The 18,626-nt window shown below is 41.4% G+C and overlaps 2 protein-coding genes across 5 annotated transcripts in view; one reads left to right on the forward strand and one right to left on the reverse strand.

Annotated features, from left to right (window-relative positions):
* Positions 1 to 328: 328 nt before the first annotated feature.
* On the reverse strand, positions 329 to 16,287 carry LOC118100773 (WD repeat-containing protein on Y chromosome). The gene is made up of 19 exons (XM_047338390.1): positions 16,217 to 16,287; positions 14,176 to 14,428; positions 13,920 to 14,066; positions 13,417 to 13,539; positions 13,163 to 13,334; positions 13,027 to 13,073; positions 12,808 to 12,945; positions 12,453 to 12,644; positions 11,260 to 11,451; positions 10,702 to 11,169; positions 10,417 to 10,566; positions 8,278 to 8,462; positions 7,289 to 7,428; positions 6,387 to 6,535; positions 6,100 to 6,311; positions 3,390 to 3,499; positions 2,716 to 2,768; positions 2,452 to 2,572; positions 329 to 897 (listed from the first exon to the last, which is right to left on the reverse strand). Exons 1-18 carry the CDS (start codon positions 16,285 to 16,287, stop codon positions 2,483 to 2,485), a joined length of 2,892 nt encoding a protein of 963 aa, XP_047194346.1. The 3' UTR covers positions 329 to 897; positions 2,452 to 2,482.
* Positions 16,288 to 17,988: 1,701 nt separating this feature from the next.
* Positions 17,989 to 18,626, forward strand: part of LOC118100349 (myoferlin) — a 28,082-nt gene continuing 27,444 nt past the window's right edge. For all 4 annotated transcript variants that reach the window (XM_035145324.2, XM_035145327.2, XM_035145326.2 and 1 more), the window contains exon 1: positions 17,989 to 18,275. In XM_035145324.2, the coding sequence (XP_035001215.1) occupies positions 18,188 to 18,275 (88 nt within the window). In that variant the 5' untranslated portion in view covers positions 17,989 to 18,187. The remainder of the gene's footprint in view (positions 18,276 to 18,626) is intronic.

An 18,626-nucleotide genomic window follows, 5' to 3' on the forward strand; every position in this document is an offset into this window, starting at 1 on the left:
TGTGCTAAGCTAAGCTAATAGAAGACTTGTTATTTAGTGAGAGTAATGTCAAACTTATTATATAAGTGTAATTCCGAAATTTCAAAACTATTTATGAAAGAAAATGGCAAGAAATGGACCAATCAATTTTATTAAAATGAATAAAGCAGAATAAGCTAAGGTTGGCAATATACAGTTGATTCATTGTAGGAAAAACATTATATTAATAATGTATAATGTATATTAATAATGTAGAATTAATGACATTATATTATATATCTGAAAGAGAAAAGTATAAACAATATTCATGCAACATATTTCAACATAACTGATTTACATTTTAAAGACAACTTCATGAAATAAGATCAACTAGAATCGTGGTTGTATGCCTCCACCAACCAGTACGCTTTCAGTTTACACGCATTTTTGTGTGACTAATAAGAGTTCACTGTGACCTTTGACCTTTTACAGATGTTTGTACCATATTTGAAGAATTTTCCTCATAGTGTGATCTTGTGTTCACATGACCAAAAACATGGTTTGTAAAGTCACTGTGATCTTGACCTTTGACCACTATATTCTAACCAGTCCATCCTTGAGTCCAACTCAATGTTTTTTTTACCAAATTTGAAGAAATTCCCTCAAGGCGATCTTGAGTTATTGTGTTCAGAAAAATGCAGTGCACGGATGGACGACGGAAAAGTTATAGCCTCCGGCCAGTTGGCTGTTGCCTGCACAGAAAAATAAAACTAGTGTGTGTCTCTATTTCCTCCATCTCTCTATCTGGCTGCACGGGTATGTACAGTATGGCTCACAGTTCCCTCCAAATGTTGTGAGCTGAGCTTCCTCTTGTCAGTCTGATACCACACTTGGGGGGTTATTGATAAATCCACAGTGGAGGCATCTCCTGGAAAAAGGCTTAAAGTAAAAAAGACAACAGAAACAGTTTTTCTTTCACAATTTCCACTTGTAACAGGTAGCAAGGTTTATAAAGCAGTGACATCAAGGCTTTTCTGATATTCCTCCCACTGAAAACATCTTAAGTCATGAGATGGAACGGTGAAGGTCTTTTTTCATTTGATTAATGACATCTCTGCGGTCCGTCCACATGGATTGACAGCTACAGGAAATGTCTTCCAATGTCTAGGCTAAGGGACAAGGCCACAGTCGGGAGAAAAAGATTGAGAGACGATGAAGAAATAGTTACAGCATTTAAGACAAAATAGGAAAAGGGGGGATGTGGGTTCATGCATATCCTCAAATGAAAGTAATCCTTCTGTTCCCATCAGATATACCTAAAATAGAATGGCACTACTCCTCTATTCCTTCTTTAATCCCTCTTTCATTATCCCTTCCCATCAATCACATGTTTTTGGAGAACTACAGCCTGAACATGGAGCGCTGCAGTCACAGCACCGGCGGGATGAAAAGAAGCGTAGCTGTGGAATCGATTGAGCGTTTTATAGCCACATGTGCCTCGTATGGATGTCCGCAAACCTCAAGGGCCACCGACAACACACGCCCCCCCACACTTTATAGGGGTTTATATTCATACTTTGAAAATAGTATTGTACAATCATGGCCAGGTAGAGCACACTAATAAGACCAAATGACTTGTTGGTGCAGGGCTGATGGAATAATTAGTTTATCGATTATTTAGGAATATGAGTCATTGCAGCAGCAAAAAGCCAGAGCATTCAGAGTCAGAGTGAGGCTTTGTTACTGAACTGCAGCCACGTCACATTACACATAATGATACGTTCAAATGCCAGTGCTAAAATGTGGCTTCATGGCAGCACAAGTAGCAAAGAAGTCATAAAGTCGGCAAACTGACCAGCTAACATCCGTCACACAGCAATATACCTGGAACTTTTGCAAATACCCCAAGTGCACTGAGTTCAGTTAAGGGAGTTGAAGTTATTATTTGTAACAGGCGGTTGTGTCACATCCTCTTTCAAAACTTTCTGTTGCTTTAAGTCACCAACTTCTTTATTGTTGTAGAATGAGCCACTTGTTCAATATCAAGTTCATTTGCACAGTTTTTGCATTTCTCTCTTTACAACAGATTCAATTGTTAAAGGAAGAAGTTGACATTTTGGGAAATAAGGTTATATCAGAAGATTGATTCAATGTTTTGAGACGTAAATGGACTTTATTCCTTATTTGTAATGGTCTTTTCCAGTCTTCAAAGCGCTTTATAGTACAAGTTGCATTCAGCCACTCCTAGGGATCATCTACTGAGGGACATAGAAGGTCGATGGTATGATTCCCAGCACCCCCAGTCTGCATTCCAAAGTATCCATGGGCAAGATACTGAGCCTTAAAGTTGCCCCTGACTTTCAAACAGTGTCTGACTAGTGTGTTATAGAAGAATTTGTATAGCTGCATAAATGAACATCAGGGATTCATCGATGCAGCAGAAGGAAAAAAAAAACTGAAGGGAAACAAATCAGCAAACAGGATGAAACTCACCTGCAGGAGCTAATGAGGCGAAATCAGCCAGTCAACAGTGATTGCTGTGATCAATGTCATCAGAGAGGCGTCCCCTCCTATGAGACGAAGCGACGGTCTGGTAAAAATCCTCACACACATACTGACACACACAGATGCACAAATGATGGTTGGATGGATGGATGGGAAGAAGACAACTGAGATGAGAACGACAAATGTGTGCGAACGTTGGAAAGTGAACAGTGTTTAAACTCATCAGCAGGTGATTGTGTGTTTGCAGGCTACCATGGGTTGCTGAGGCTGCTCGTGGTGATTCTCTGCTGGGCTGGTGCGTGAAGCTGAGGTGACAAAAGACAACATTATGTGAGTTAATGTGCGTGTCTGCTGGGTGTGGTTGCAGAGAAAGCACAGTTAATTATACTGAATAACGAGAGAGACAGTGAGAGGGAAGTATGGGGAAAGGTACACAGCAACACACACACAAACTTTCAGCATTCGTGCACTTTAAAAAAAAAAAAATCTGGCCTGCCTGCCTGGAGCTGAACATCTCCCAAAAGTTCCCAAACTGAGCTCCAGACTTCAGAGGAGGAGAATCTGAGGAATGCTCTGACTTTTCTCTTCACGATGTGGAGAACTTGGACATGAATGAATCTTAGTATCAGGTTTGATTTCCCTGGAAGGCCATCCTGACCTGGACGTGTAAACACTTTTTATGGATATCTACAATGTCTCACACAAGTACATCAACGGGAAACACTATTGCACAAGCCACAACACGAATCCACTAGCCCCAACACGAATGCACAAGGCCCAACATGAATTCCCTAGCCCCAACACGAATGCAACAGCCAAAACACGAATGCAAAAGCCACAATGATGCAAAAGGCACAATGATGCAAAAGCCACAGCATCTTGGCCACCATACAAATCTACTTAAAATACCCGTAAGCAATATTTACCTTCTTCCTGTGCAGTTTGTTGAGGTTTGACCTTGCTGGCTCCCACCCCGTCACTTTCAGTCCTCCCCTCCTCTTCCGTATCTTCCCTCAGGTCGTTCTGCGTCTCCCTGCTGGTGTCAGAGCCAAAAGATGTCACCCGTCGCTGAAGGGTATTCACTTGTGCAAACATACAGCTGTTTATTTTAGATAGAGTTTTCCCAGCTGGGCTCACGTCAAGGTCCTTAAAGCGGACACGACTCAGATCAGTGATCTGTGTTGGATAATATTTTGTCAGAGATATCTGTGAGAATGTTTGTTGTTAGATTTGATTCAAACCAGAAGTGTAGCTGTTCTCTATCTCCGTGGTGCAGTGAGCCTGAACTGGAGTAATCTGCGTGTGTGTGTGTGTGTGTGTGTGTGTGTGTGTGTGTGTGTGTGTGTGTGTGTGTGTGTGTGTGTGTGCATATGAGGACTAATTTAATTGTAAATTAAATGTGACTTTATAATTTAAACATATGTGAGAGCTCAACTTTATGAATATACAAGTTAAAAGAAGCAAATAGAGGAATTTCTCATTGATCAGCTGAAAAACATCAGAGTGAATCGATTTGTGTTAAAATATGGTAACAACTCAAAATGATTGGATCTTAGTTTTGTCATAATTCTGCTCCTGATCTGGAGCCTGTGTATTTAACTTTTCAATGACTTTTCCTATATTTCTTTGTGGATCTTTTATTGGACTTATTGTGTTTATGTTGACTTTAACCTTGTTATCTTCCTTAAGTTTTGTTTCGATACTTACCCTTGTTTCTCATTTGAAAGCACTTCACTTCCTTTCTTTGTCTGGTTTATTAGTTTCACCTGTATCATGGTAACCTGGTGGAGATAGTCCTCTCTGTTTCCCTTTGTCTTCGTCAGTTCCTCTCAGTTTCTCTGTGTTGTCCCAATGTTTATTCCCACAGTTTATAGTGTTTAAGTCTTGTACCAGGATTTATTTCTTATCTGTTTGCTCATCTTGAGAGTTTTGGATACCACTGCTCTCCTGATTTCCTTCCAATCTCTGCAACCAACCTGTAAGTCTGATTACATACTGTTCATTTAATCTGTCCTTGTGTGATGTTGCATTTTGGTCCTCACTTTGATTTGGATGTGACAATTTCTGTAGTCTTGGCCACTAATTCCTAATAATACAATTAAACTCATGAAGTTAATACTGAGATAGTGGCTGAGATAATTTAGTTTGATGAGGTGTGACACATAAGAAGTCTAATGAGTCTGACAAATGTCTATTAAAACCAACGCAAAGACTGAGGTCTCAAACGTTCAACTCAGAACTACTGTAGTCATGGTTTCAATAACTGAACTAAACTGTTGTAAACTCATGTTTACGAAGAGTAAGTTTGACTGAATAATTCAATTTCTTCTCTTCTTCAGATGTTGTGCAGAGCCGCTGACATGGCGCCAGATTCCTAATATTACCATGGTGAGTACAGGTTTAAACAAATGTCTGGTTTAAACAACTGGGCCTGCTCCCCTTAAACCAGTGAGATGAACTCAGAGAGAAACAAACACAGATATTCCTCAATTTAAAATCAACATAAAATACACATTCATCAATGTATTAGTTATGCAGCTAAACTTGGAGGCTGGAGACAATCCGAGCAGACGATTGGGCGAGAGGTGGGGTGCAAACTGGCCAGGCCCATCACACGGTGTTGACCATTACACCACCATGTGAAGGTTAATAAACAATTTCCTGGTTTCAAACTGGTTAATATATCGACTAATAGGTGGTCTACCAATCAGAGGCCACAGAGACAGACGAGAAGAGCAGAGCAGCTGATACAAAACCACTAACTTTTCTATCTAACTCTTTTAATCACACGCATGGATTCGATTACATACATAATTCAGTACAATCATTTATGCGGTATGCCTTCATATAGCGACCACAGGAAACCATCTGCAGCATGTCTTCACAAGAGTTTAAACATAATATCAAAAGGATGTAATGATTATGCTCCTCAGTGAGCCTCATATATGCAGAAGCATATTTGTTTGACTTTCTTTCAGTTTGACTGTTCTTCATTGTCCCTTTTAAAACAGAATTACTTCAGACAGTTCTCTCCTCTGGTCCGAGTTACCACACATGTGACAGAAATACAGGGAAGGCTCCCGCCGAGCCAGAGTTTATGACCTTTAACCAAACTCTAAATTCTATTAAAGACTCAAACAGCTGTGGCAACAACGAGCGAGCGTCGCTATGTATTCATCCGCACACAACATTCTCTGAATTAGATTTGATCAATATAATTTAGTGCTCCCTCTTGGACAACATTACTTTTTTGGACAGGTCCTGCATCTAATACTGGCAGGATGGATATGCCAGGTACATTTTACTATGTGTTGGCAGAAGTGAATGATCTCATCCCAAAAAAGTGCCATGTTTACACAGTTCCACTGAATATGCTTCACAGCATGCTCGAGGTCATATTTCCAACTATGGAAGAGTTAGCGAGCCACTGAGGAACAAAGGGAAGTGGATCTGTTAACCCTCAGAGCTCAGCTGAGAAAGGAAATACATATTTTGCTCAGCTTCGGTGATTCAGTTTCATGCATATAAAATATAATGTGGCCATGGATGTACAGGTACTCAGTGCACTGCTGATCCCAAGCTCCCTCCAAATACTTTTCATTCTTCCTGTTATTTGAGATATGCTCATAAACTCACCTCTGGTACGCAGCTGCATCGGTGATATTCCACATCACCTCCTGCCCAAAAGATCCCACGTGGTCCCCGTCTCTCGTCCACAGTCCAGCAGCGCCGTCAGCTGAGGCTGTGAGGACGAACAGTCGCTCGGCCACGTCCAGGACTTCCACACTTACTACTCCTCTCTCATGCGCCTTCCAACTCTGCAGCAGCGTTGGCCGTTCACCGACTGACTGTGTGGAAAGAGAAGACATTGAGTACATGTGTCTGAAGTCTTTTTTAGTTGTCTTGATTTCACACCAGCTCACCTTGTGTTGCACGTCCAGTGCATAGTGAGAAATATCCCAGATCTGGAGCCAGCCTGATGTGTCTCCGGAGACCAGGATGGTGTTTTCAGGCTGATCTGAGCTCAGACTCAACACACGTGCACCTGGCTGCTCCGGAGCATAAAACTCACCTGGGATAAGGAGATACTTCAGAATTGTAAAAAAGGCAGTTTTCAAAACATTAAAACTCCAGTAAAAATTTTATTTTTGCAAATGTTTCCTGTGGTTTTTTTATAAGCAGTAGAGGTTCCACAGGGAGTAAACTTGGTTCACTCCATTCAAGCAAATCTATTTATATTCCAACCTCTTGCCAATTCCAAGAAAACTGTTTTGACTCAAATGACAAAAAGTACATTTGAGACAAATTGCTACTTTAAAAATGTGTTCTGTTATGTCACAACTCTCCCTGTTATGTCACAATCCCGAATTCCTCCCTGCTCGAAAAAATGCATCAACACAAATGCAGACAAATGCACACTGGATACCGCACACACACGCACACACACACACACACACACACACACACACATGCATCTGTGCATGCTCATACACATATACCGTGGTCACAGTGGATGAATCCCACACCACTAAACACAGATGGGATCTGGAAAGAGACATAGTTGTGGGCTTCCAGGAATGGCAGCCCACAACTATGTCCAAGTCGACAGTTGAGTCTGACTGTCACTGCTCTGGCTGTGCGTGAATCCATCTCATGGGAGGATCATTAAAACTGACAGCTGCTTGTCAACTGCTTTGGTGTTTCCACCTCCTCAGATTCTTAGAGATTTACTTTCAATTGATGCATTTCACTTTTGCATCCAGTTCTTCTGAAAAACACCTCATCAGTTTTCCACCTGCAACTTTTCCTTCAGCGTGTCGCTCACCGTACGTGTGTGTCTCTCCAGTGACGCTCCAGAAGCACAGACAACCAGCCTGTGACGACACCAGGATTCCTCTGTTCCTCAGCTTTCTGTTGGCAGCTCGATGCTGCAGGAACAGGAGGCCGTCCACAGGGGGCACCACTCTGGAATCACACAAGCTACGGTTCAATGCACACAACAACAATGTATAGGTTGGCTGCCATTAAGGATGCACAAAAAACTGGTGACCACCATATAAGCGTAAGAATTGCCATTGCCAAATACCAACGTGCATTTGTTCAGTGGTGACAGGAAGTGAACAAGTTAACTTTTGTAAAAGACAAACTATGGCTAATGGTGTCATGGTTACATCACTACCTATTGGACGTGGAGTCATCTCGCTTTATAAATGTGGGATAGAGTTGCACCAACATGAACACACACGGACCGGCTATCCAGAGGCGGATCTAGGGTTTTCCTAAATCAGGGGCCATAAAGGGGCCACAATTTATACCCAATGCCTGAATCAGCAAGGTGCATGTTTAAGTGATTCCTTGTTTACTGTTAGCTGTATAGATTTGAGCCATACATCATTGAATATATTTAAAAAATTGTTCCTTGTTCAAGCACATATTGCAAATTGTATTGTTAGTACGTGACTATTTTTCTCCTTTTAATTTAAAGACTAGACAGTGCCCCCCCTGCCCCTGCCCCTGCCCCTGGATCCGCCCCTGCAGCTACCAAAACAAAGAACGGAGGCTTTGATCACTACACACACACACACAGGAAGTGAATGCATCAACATATACAAAAAAAGAATGATAGTAACCCATGAAAGTCAGTTTATCAATTCTTTCATTACATCTGCTTAATTTATGACTGTAAGTATATATATCAAAAGTGATGGATGAAGTGATGAGACAATCATTGTCTAGCAAATAATGAGTTTACATTGGCAACGCCAGTATTTAACCTTCAGCATATCACGCACATGCATGGTTGTGTCCCCTCACCCTGCCTGTCCCTCTCTCTGTAAGTGAAGCAGTGGTCCTTGTGTCTCCAGCCTCCAGATGACCACCTCTCCGTCATGGCTCGCTGTGGCGACAACCCCCAGAGCCGGGCACTGACACACGGCCAGGATATCCGATTTATGGACACCGCCGGACTTCCATGACATGTCTGCTCTCACATACAAATCCTGCAGAAACATTTGACATAGTATCAAAACTGAATAACACCAGTTTAGTGTTACCGTGGGCAAGGTTTTCCACAAGAACAGTGCAATATTGTCTCCAACCTCTACAGCGTGAATGGGCCTTGCTATTTTTAATTGTAAAACTCTTTGCACAACACTTCCCACTGTGTGACAAGTGGTCTAAAATAACTTTTAATTGTTTGTGTTGCCTGATGGAAGGCAGCTCTCTTTCCTTCTCTGGTTTACTGGGTTTGTTTACATCTCTGTTACAACATTGTGGTCGGCTCTCAAACACAGACTCAGCGTGGCGGATGTCATACAGATACTGGTGCAGATGTTTTCTGCGGCACAGACGTCTCTCATCTCACCAGGTGGATCTGTAAATGTGAGCGTAACTCATGTAATTCACTAATATCAAAGTCCTTCCCCACCAGTGTTTTGGGACTTTTTCTTGTTCAGAAACCTGGCTCTGCTGACACAGGGGGCTTTACAACGAGGAACATTGTAACTGGGGGGAAAAAAAGATTCAGGAATTTGCCGGAGAAGCATTAATGCTGTGTTCTTTAAGGGATGAATTTAACCGCAGAGCAGATGGTAGTTGAAGGTTGGGAGGTTAAGTGTGACACAGGAATTTTGAGGTGTTCACACCCTGACTTTCTCTCACACTGCAGCTGAGTCTGAGTTTGTACTGGCACCGACTACACTCTGTATTTCTTATGACCTGTGAACAAATGTGTAGGTGGATGAATTCCCTGTAAAAGGTTATCATATCTTTTACTAGCAAGACTGATTTTAAGATATCACCCTGTTACAATGCATTTATTGGATTTAATTGGACATGTTTTGTGCTGCTGTAGGAAATATTCTGCATCGGATTGGTTACCATGGTGACAGCTTGTGCGACCAGCATCATCCAGCATTCAACATGTGGGGGAGAAGTTGTGGTAGAGCAAAAGACTAAAAGCTAAGGTACTGATTGGGGGACCATTTAAAAAAAAACTTGATATATACATGCTTTTATCAGCCGCCAGTCAAAAGCCTTGATTATTGTATTTAATGCTTGGATTCTATTTTCGTAGATGGAACTGTCCAGATCTGTGTTCATGCTCACATAAATTAATCTATTCTTCTTTTATATTTCCAAACAAATGGCACTCAGTAAAACACATAGTTCCGCCAACAGTCTCATTAAATACAGTCAAAAATTGCAATCAAATGGCACAAACTCATAGTTAATCCACTAAATGCACCTCAAAAAGTCCTATCTTTCAAAAAAAAAGGTCCTGGATCTGCACCTTCGTCCAATCTGTCCCGTCCTTCCACTAATCATAATCCTGCTGACAAAAAAATGACCATTTTCCCTGAATACAAAGATCCACTAGACATAAATGTTTTGCACAAAATATTTAAGAAATTCTGGCTTTTCTTTTTTATCCGTCCTGTTTTCTAAATCCAAATCACACTGAACATTATCAAAAAGTAATGCTGTGGATTTTCAATCTCGACCCAGGGGTACTGATAGTTTTGTTCGCAGTCATGTGCCATTTTGTTAAAAAAAAAAAACTTTACATGGTACCTTTAACGTTTTTTTCCTGCCTGTCACTTGTCTTTAAAAAAATAAAAATTAAGATCTGGAACATGTGGTTAAAATTATTATTTTGTTGCATCTATTATAGGCAAAAAATAGTTTACAGTAACTTATCTCTTACTCATCATGTAAAAAAACTCATCTGGGACCCTGTTACATCATGTCTTGGGTGGAGTTACAGATTTGACCACACCCAACCTCACCCACCACTGATGCAACGGTTCAGTCAGGAGGGAAACATGCTTGAAACTTTAAACCAGAATGAGCAGTGAAATTCTGTTTTCAGTCTGTATTTACTCATACAGGAAATAATATTTATTTATGTAACGCTACTGTGCAATTAGGGTTAGGGATCAATTTAAATTTTACCTTTGCTGCACCGATGTCATACTGAACGACCCGCTGGCTCCATCCCACGGCCAGCAGCTTGTTGTCATGGAGACAGGTCAACTTGGTGACTTCAGAGTTGGAGACGGGCTCCATCTTGTGCAGGTTGAGGCCGTTTAGTAAATTCCACACCTGCTTGGAGTGGTCAGCAAGAGAAATTACTCCTCAACAAGTTTTTTTAAACCCTCTCACAGGTGCAAGTAACATAAGGTGCCAGTTAACCATAGTTTTTTGCAAGCTGATAGAAACAAGATGTGGTTTTCGAACCTTAATGGTGCCGTTGCGAGCCCCGGTGAACAGTCTTCTGTGGGTGGAGTCTAGTGTCATGCAGAGGAGTTCATCCTCACCATGTGCGTTTAAGATCTGAAGCCGCCTCCGACCTGTCTCTACGTCCCAAAGAGACACAGAGGAGTCGGCATGTCCAGTCACCACCTGTCTCAGGGTGGGGTTGTACAGGGCACAGGAGAGGACCACACCAATTTCTGGTCCAAATTCCCTCTGTTCATTCGTCAGCCATCCACCTCTTCCTCTTCCGGATTCAGCCAGATGGAGCCGTGCCAGGTAATCTTTGCATCCCACTACTAAATGAGGTTGAGTCTCTACAGGAAGAGGAGGGCTCAGAAACAGGAAGGGGAAGTTGCCGTGTTCTGGGATTCGACCCGGCTGCAGGCATGGGAACTGCAGGCGGAGTGTTTTCAGACACTGATGCGTGGAAATGTCCCAAACCCTCAGCTCCTTAGAAAAGCAAAGAAAATCACAAATCACATGTCCATTGACTAATAAACACACATGCTTTGTTGTCGTAGTGTATCTTTGATGACTCACAGCATCTCTGGAGTAGCTGAAGATCTGCCCGACAGGTGGGTAGATTGCCACATCCAATATGGTGGCGCAGTGGCCCAGCAGTGTGGCCACAGGACGCGTGGTGACGAATCGAGTCCAGAGTCTGACTGCTCGGTCACAACCTCCTGTCACCATCAACTGCAGAGGTGCACTGTAGTCAAAGCATTTGGCGCCCTGAGAATTAGACACAAATACCCTCATAAAAACCAGTCAAGAGACAGACATGTACACTGACTGGTTAGCCGGTCTCATGAGTTTGCACTGAGGAGTTTTAAAGGGCGCCTTCATTGTTAAAATGTCTCGACAGCTAATTGGAGTGTAAAATGATTCTGCTTGTTCAAAAAGAAAAAAAAGCCACTGTGCATAACAGGAAGCACGACCACCCAGTTTAATGAGGTTCTGTGCAACAGCGTCACTTCTATTCTCCACAGTCAGTGACACTGTCTGCCTCTCTATGCCGGGTGGAAGCAAACTTTATAAATGAGTAACTTGACTCATATTTGTTCTTTGAGATTAAAACTGGCCAGGGGTAATTCACCGAATGAGTTATGTAATATGTGTCATACAAGGACCTTCAACGCCGTCTAACAAGTTTTTCTAGACTGATATTTGTTAAGTTTCAAACCTCGATCCACCCAGTTATGTCAGGGTCAACCCGATCAGAGTACTGTGACCGACACGTGAACATATGACCTTGAGCCATGTTCAAATACAAAGGTCATTTCATTACCTTCGTGCAATTTTACATGTTTCTGATATCATTTGCAAACTATAGTCTACAAATACACTTCTTCAGTAAGAAAATCTATACTTGTAACACTCAGGTATTATTGACAGTACCAGTTAAGGAGAATACACAACTCTTAACTAGAGTGACACTCAGAGAGCACAGACCTCCACTAAGTCCCCTGTTCAAACAACAATTAAATTCACTATATCCAGATTGTTATTTGGATCTCCACCAAATTGCACCCAAACAGATATCAGTAAATATCAAGATAAATTAGTTCATCAACAAGAATGTTCCAAAACAACCTATCCAGCAATGCTCCAAAGTTGAATCTGTTCTTTCCTGACCCATACTGCATTCTTCCATGTGCCTGGTAGTTTTTGTGTAATCCTGCTAAACCTCCTTGGCATAGGTAATAACCCTCAATCCATCATCGGGCAGTTACCTGTTTTATTTTCCAAACGTATGGCAGGCGGGAGCCAAGTGTCAAATTCAGAAAGATCACAGAGCTGGTGTCACTTTCAGAGGACGTCATGATGTCACTGGTGCTGAGCTCGAACATCAGCCTGTTGATTGGCTCCTGGTGGATGTTGGGGATGTAACGGTGGGAGACCGTCTTGCTGTGTTCGCTAAGGTCCTGTTGTCGAGATCGATAACAAGTGAAGGGTTAAGTGTTATTTGTAAAAACTCGATTGCATTCAACAGGTGCATATCAAAGCTGTTTCCCTCAGTTTCTGCCGGGTACCTGCAAGGAGCACTGGGCTAAGTAATTAAATAGATAAATTAGACAGGTGACTTACTGGAAAGAAGATCCTATGTGGGCCGTTCTGTTTCTTGGAGGGATTGTTAAAAAGACCTTTAAAGGGGTTCAGGAACCACATCAGGTGGACTCCTCCCTTCTCATCCCCCAGTAGCAGCAGAGGGGGGCTCTCTGGGTGCTTGGAGGAACAATCACATTTATGTAAATATTTGATTCTGGAGTGAATTCATCCAACACCTCAAAGGAACAGTGGTCATACCTGGACGTCGTGCCAGTAACAAAGAGCAGTGGGGACGCTTTGAAACCCTTGATGAGACAAAGATTTGAAAGTTCACCTTTTTGCACAGTAAATGATTTCATTAGCAATCAACTAACATGTAAGCAATCAAGTCTACCAAACAGGTGGACATCCTCAAATACATTGGCTGTTGAGACATCGAGAAAGTGCAGCTCCCTGCAGTCAGTTGCTATGGCAACCTTGTGGACGTTGCCCATATAAACCGCATCAGTGGTCCAGCCTCTGAACCTCCTCGTGTTGGCCACTTCCTCCGTTGGGTCTCCGGCAAGCTGAGGAGTGAATGTAAAGAAGAATGTGTGAGCGTGCTGTGTTTCCATGTGGATGTAAAATTAGGACCGTGATGTCACTCACCCCAACAGTTTTGAGGATGTGTAGGCCGCTGTTCCAGACAGTGATCTGACCTCCCTTGCTGACACTTATATAGCGGAGTGGGGGTGGATGGGAAACAGCAACCACACGCACAGTTGGCTCTCGCTGCAGATGAAGAAATGTAATTAATAAAACAGGGTAGTGGATGAAATAACCTATTTGTAGAAAAAAATATATACAGTAGGAGAGTGTTGAAAAGAAGCTGACCAAACTTAGTATAGACAGATTTAGTTAGTAAAGTTTCATACTTATAAATTAATTTGTTAATTCCTATTTGACTGGTGAGGAGTCCTGGTAAAAAAAATGCAGGTAGTCGGCAAAGCCCAACACTACGAGCCTTTTTTAGGGAAGACATTTTGATATGTCATGATCACAGACTGTAAATAAAGATGGACGAACGTTGGTATTCCGAGTAATTGTTCAATGAAACATCCTAGAAGATTCATATTTTCCTCTCGTTCACAGGTCTGCTGGTGAATTTGTACCTTGTTGTGAGAGCAGTGTGTGATCTGTGGCTGGGAGTCCAGCAGAGCAGCTGTGGGGATGGAGGCGCGCTCTCGTTCAGTGTACTCCAGAAGCAGGTAGGAACACAGCTGCTGCCACCTCACCTGACCCGTACAGCTGATATCCACCTGGATGTCATTAAGTTTATACCATTAGTGCCCCTGCATCATTATGAACGATGTTACAATGAGTTTATGCTGCTGAAAAGTGATATTTCTATCTACACTTTCTGTTTACCTCACTGAAAAACCTCTCAACCCACGTGTCCTCAATATCCGGACCAATCACTGTCCTCAAAACCTGAAGAAACTCTTCAAACGTCATCCCTCGCTCCTCATTTCCTCCTCTGTTCTTCCTTCTCCTTCCACTCGGCCTGTCTTCATGTATCTGCGGCTCTCCAGCTCTCGGAGTCACGGTGAATGCGTCTCTCAGGAGCTTCAGCTGCTCGGGGCTCAGCTTCTCTGCAGGACTGACTCCGCAGCCGGGATCACTGCAGAGGGGATCATCAGATGAATGAAAATGTTTATTAGTGTCTATATATTTTTGACTGTTTTCATCAGGAGCCACTTTTAGGGCTGTTTGTATTTAAAACTTACACATTTTGGAGTTCACTGACATCTGGACTTTCTACAGTTTTAGGAGCTTGTACTACAATAGTTAAATGTTTTGTGAGAGTGCAAACATTCCCATTAATCTTTAGGGGTTGTCTTAAGTGGGGAGCTACTCTTAGTTTTGTGATACAGCCCCTGAATCTCCACACACACTTCTGACTTAACAGCATTTTTTTAATGATTTTACAATGTTTTATTTGATCGTGTTTTGACTCTCTTCTCTTCCATAACACTTTTTATTTTGTATTTGTGCTGTAGGGTTCTGTGATTTGAAAATTGCTTTTAATTGTTTCCTGTTGTTGGCCTTCAGTCTTTCATGAAACACCTTGTAACCATGTTTTGGAAGGTGCTATATGAATAAAGTCTATTATTATTATTATTATTTTATTTATTATTATTATTGCTCATCTTTGTTAGTGAGTTTCTACTGTTTATATTCTATTTATTTCATCTAGTGTACTCTGGTAAAGCATATGGGTGAAAGGCTCAGAATGAATGCAGCGCTCCCAAGTGGCAGTATCGGGACAACACACAACTGATCCATACAAAAGTATAGATAGATGGATAGATGGATGGATGGATGGATAGATAGATAGATAGATAGATAGATAGATAGTCTCCTGCATATTTTTTCTTCTGAGAAACACAATAAGCAGTAGAGATATAGTTCAAATGAACTCTGGGCCTTAACGTGTGTGTCTAGTGAAAGTTGAAAATGGGGAATGAGTGATGAGGGAGTTCTTAAGGTTTGGGAGATGCTGTGTTTGAAAGTTCAGAGTGTTCCTCACGCCCAGCGGCTCCTGTGTGGCCCTGTCGCTCAGGGAGACTATACAGCCTGAAACAATAAGTCACATGTGAGCTCTTTAGTCCAGCTCCATCAGGACACGCATGAGCGGTCCTTTACATCATACTCATTCCTCACAATCAACCCGATGGAACCGTAAAATAATTAAGTAATAAAAGTGTAGAGGTTTTCTGAAAAGGGAGGTTAAAACACTGATGCATCTGAAAGAGACTGCTGCGTGGGGACGAGGGATGGAGGAAGAGAAAGTCCTTTTCAGCGTCTGGAGTGTTTGAGAGGAGAAAATCGGAGAATTGACATGCACAACTTCAGCTTTGACTTTATTTACAAGACTTAATTGAGGTTGTTTGGAAGGAGAATTATGTTTACTACCAACATTTTAGATAAGACAAGACAAGATCCCACACCGGGGGAACTTCACTTGCAACTGCAGCAGACAAGTCAGAATGAGGAAGATAAGAGAATATAAAAAAAGGCAATAGAATGAGAAAATAATAAAATAAAAAATGCAAATACATAATATGTACATAATATACACCTTTCAATTTGGACATTGTTTTGTGTGAAAATGTACTTAGTACTTGAGTAAAGTGCAGTGGCACAAGATGATAACATGAGATGTAATATGTATTTGTGAATTAGTATTCAGAGATGTTGAAATAGATATATAGACATCCATATATATACGCATAATAGATTATATCATTATATAGATATTAGATGTTTATTGGCAGGTATGGTATGATATAGATATTGAAATGCAGCCTACACATTATGTACTGCATGCATTGAATAAGTGGCCTTATCATTCTCATTTAACAGTTCAATAACAATGATCAGTATAATATACGTAACGACAACTCACCAAAACCTGCTGTGTGGCACCTCTGTCTCATAAAGCACCCATGGATTTTTTTTGTTTCTTAAGGTATCCATACTGACGACCTGAACTTCACTCTCTGAACTCCTCGTTAAATCCTTCATTCCGGATACTGCTTCATCTTTTTCTGCTAAAGTATTAATCCACATTTAATCCAGAGTCAGTATTTTGTGTTCCTGAGCTCCATACGCAGCCTGGTGAGAAGTTCCCCCTGGGAGCGCTTGGTCCAATCTGAGATCTTTGTTTGCATCCCTCGCTCTGTCTTTTCATGCAAACCCAATTTACTCAAACAAAGCTCCTTGTATCCAGACAGGAAAGGAATGTCCAACTCCATGGATCAATCGTCCGTCACCAGTGTTTGACCAGGGGAGTCAACACGTCCACTGTTGGGAAGACTGCAGTGAGATGGAAGCTTCCAAACTAACTGTGAGTCTGCTGGGGGTAACAGAGCCACTAACCCCACAGACAAGCTCTCAGTGGGTTAATCATTTAAAGAGGCAAAGTTAGTCAACACCCAGGAGAGGTAGGATTGCTAACTGTTGCTGCTCTGACTTAATAACGACTACAAAGAAATTAAATCATAAGATAGTTTATTTTCTGTGCAAACATATTTTAAATGAAAAATTGTAAAAAGAAAGATAATTTGTCGTGTTCTTGAAACCTCACAGACACTTTTAACTCATATGCAGTTTAATCATTGCCAGGCAACCCGCAGAAGTTTAGCCACTTCAATGAGCAGGAAGTATCCAGAGTGGCCCTGCATGTTTAATGAAGGAACACGGGTCCCTGTGGAGTGTGGCCTGCTGGGAAATTCCTTGTACCTGGTCTAACATACACACCAGTAGCCTCGACTGTAACCTGCCAAAATATCTATTTAATTCAAACAGATGATTTCATGATGTCGGTCATTAGGTCGTCAGTGGGTCATTACCCACATCTCAAACTGTCTTCTGTTCGACCACTTTCTGCACACCTGCTGACTTGAGGGAAACCATGAGGGCAGCATAGAGACAAAATAGCCAGGTAGGGTAAAATATTTAATATTTATTCTGTGGATAAGCCAGTTTGGTTGAATTTATTTCTGTGATCATTCGCTGTTTAGTATGAAGGACACAATAACAGTGTAAATCAGTCAATAAATAACTGAATACATGTAGAAGTACAGAAATAAATACTTCAAAATTGTAAATGAATTCATGTACACATATGTAAATACAGAAATAAATAAATAAATGAAGAGACATATAAAGAAACGACTGACGTGAAGAATTAAATAAATGAATACATGTTGAAATATATAAATAATGAACTAATATATGTGAAATAAATAAATGTTGAAAATATATAAATAAATAACTGTAAACAAGCAGAAATACATTTCTTTATACTCACTTTTTGGCCTTCATAATTGAGACCATTTTAAAAACAGATCCTGTATTTATAGAACGTACATGTAATTTCCCAGGACAGCCACACGATGGAGGTAGAACGATAAAAAAAAGCTGGAAACCCTTTTATATGTTGTCTATAGAACTAGTTATACAGCCTCTGTAAACCAACACTGGTTTAGACTCTTTTTATGTATTTAAAACCACCCCTCAATACACAGTGGCTGTTGTTTTTATCATATATATGTTATTATCCACCTCCATTCATTCTTGCTCTCTCTCACAGGATGGCAGCAGCCGCAGCCCCAGCTCATTCTAATCACTCTCCCATGATCCGCCCTTGTTTCCCCCTCGTCCCTTCCTCAGCCCTGCCCTGCCCTGTCTGTCTGTCTGTGTGTCTGTGTGTGTCTCACTGATGGGGCTCTGAGTGTGTCCCAGCTCGACACTCCTGTGGAAACTCTTTCCTCTCTTATTTTTACATTTGACTCCCTGCTTCACTGATTTGGTCCTTTGTTAACCAGTGTGTCTGTGTGTGTGTGTGTGTGTGTGTGTGTGAGTGTGAGTTGCCATGTTGCGGGTTGTTGTAGAGTCGGCTAAAGCTCTGCCCAAAAAGAAGATTGGAACTCCGGATCCAATTACATCTGTGATTTTTAAAGGTAAGTCTTGTTGTTTAAAAAAAAAAAAAACTTTTACAAAGTTCTAACTGCTTGGAAACTTGTGGCACACATATGTGCTCTTGGAGTTTTACAGCTTAATCACTTAATTGTTTATACTTTTATTCACCATGATGACATCACTCTCTGGACTCAACAGTTTTAATGTGATTTTTATTTGGTAGCCAACGCAATAACAATATGCAGATGTCCTCCTCTTTGGCTACTTGTGCATCGACTTAAGGCTCAATAACCATTTTAGATTTCAACTTTTGAACGTTTGACTGAAAGGGAAATCGTGAATGCATGTATGTCATAAAGTTAACCACCACACAGCACGTAAGGATTACATGT

The sequence above is a fragment of the Hippoglossus stenolepis genome, chromosome 21, assembly GCF_022539355.2.
Source record: "Hippoglossus stenolepis isolate QCI-W04-F060 chromosome 21, HSTE1.2, whole genome shotgun sequence".
In the NCBI taxonomy this organism is placed as follows: Eukaryota; Metazoa; Chordata; class Actinopteri; order Pleuronectiformes; family Pleuronectidae; genus Hippoglossus; species Hippoglossus stenolepis.